The following is a 1,219-nucleotide window of genomic DNA, read 5'->3' as shown; positions in this document are numbered from 1 at the left end:
AAATTTACAATCTAAAATAAATCTTAGATATTTATGTGAGTAAAAATCATTTTATTAGGGATAAAAAAAGAATATTAAAATTAAGTTATTTCTAATTATAAACGAATAGATCAATACTACTTTAACGTTAGTGAGATCAGATTAATGCATTTAAAAAGACTTTAAATTGACAGGGTGATGAGGTATATATATGGTAGACTAGCCTGTGACTAATTCTGTCATAAAACAGGAGACAACAATCAAGAAGATTTAGTGAAAGTTACTAAGCAGCTTTATTATTCATTAAACAAATTAACAATGGTTAGAGGAATGATGGGTTGGGGAGCTAATTCTTATGAACAAGGATGGAGGAAAGGACCTTGGACTCCTGAAGAGGATAAGCTGCTCTCTGAGTACGTTAACTTGCATGGTGAGGGAAGATGGAGCTCTGTATCTCGTTGTGCAGGTACAAATTATTATAAATATTAATTAAACGATACTTCTTTATTTTTTAAGATGTTGTTTCTAACATAATATGGATGTTCGCTCATGCAGGATTGAACAGGACTGGGAAGAGTTGCAGGCTAAGGTGGGTGAACTACTTGAGGCCTGGACTTAAAAGAGGTCACATAACACCTCAAGAGGAAGGCATTATTATTGAATTACATGCTTTGTGGGGCAACAAGTAAATTCTTAATTCTTTCTCAAATTTCTAGGCTATTTAAATTGGCCTTTACTTCCCTTGATAATTAATTTGTTCATATGGTAATTTGTAGATGGTCAACAATAGCACGTTACTTGCCTGGAAGGACAGATAACGAAATAAAAAATTACTGGAGGACACATTTCAAGAAGAAAGAAAAAGCTCCTGCAAAGCAAAATAAGAAAAAAATTCCAAGGCAACAAAAGACGTCACCTCAACCAGAAGTGATCATGATCAAGAGGGATGACGATAATGTGTTTACTAGTAATTATTATCATCAGGACCCACCTGTGGAGTTGCCAATAGTGACGACTTCTTCAGACACATCGTATGTATGGACGGAGACTTTTCCGATGGACGGGTTATGGGGAGGATTATGGAACCTAGATGATCATAATTTACTGCAGGCAGGGGGTGACAAGTGCAAGGTGGAAATCCAAAATCAACCAGCTACTGCTAATTGTTCTTACGGAACTGATTATGCAGTTAACTTATATAATGGAGGTTTTATTTTCTGAGAAATAATGGACCTGATGA

The 1,219-nt window shown here is 35.3% G+C and overlaps 1 protein-coding gene across 1 annotated transcript; it reads left to right on the top strand.

The window, feature by feature from the left end:
• Window positions 1–252: 252 nt before the first annotated feature.
• On the top strand, window positions 253–1,219 carry LOC129874616 (MYB-like transcription factor EOBI). The gene is made up of 3 exons (XM_055949926.1): window positions 253–445; window positions 535–664; window positions 756–1,219. Exons 1-3 carry the CDS (start codon window positions 298–300, stop codon window positions 1,198–1,200), a joined length of 723 nt encoding a protein of 240 aa, XP_055805901.1. The 5' UTR covers window positions 253–297; the 3' UTR covers window positions 1,201–1,219.

This window comes from Solanum dulcamara, chromosome 11 (assembly GCF_947179165.1).
Source record: "Solanum dulcamara chromosome 11, daSolDulc1.2, whole genome shotgun sequence".
In the NCBI taxonomy this organism is placed as follows: Eukaryota; Viridiplantae; Streptophyta; class Magnoliopsida; order Solanales; family Solanaceae; genus Solanum; species Solanum dulcamara.
The sequence above is the reverse complement of the archived record's forward strand: the minus strand, read 5'-3'. Positions and strand labels throughout refer to the sequence as shown.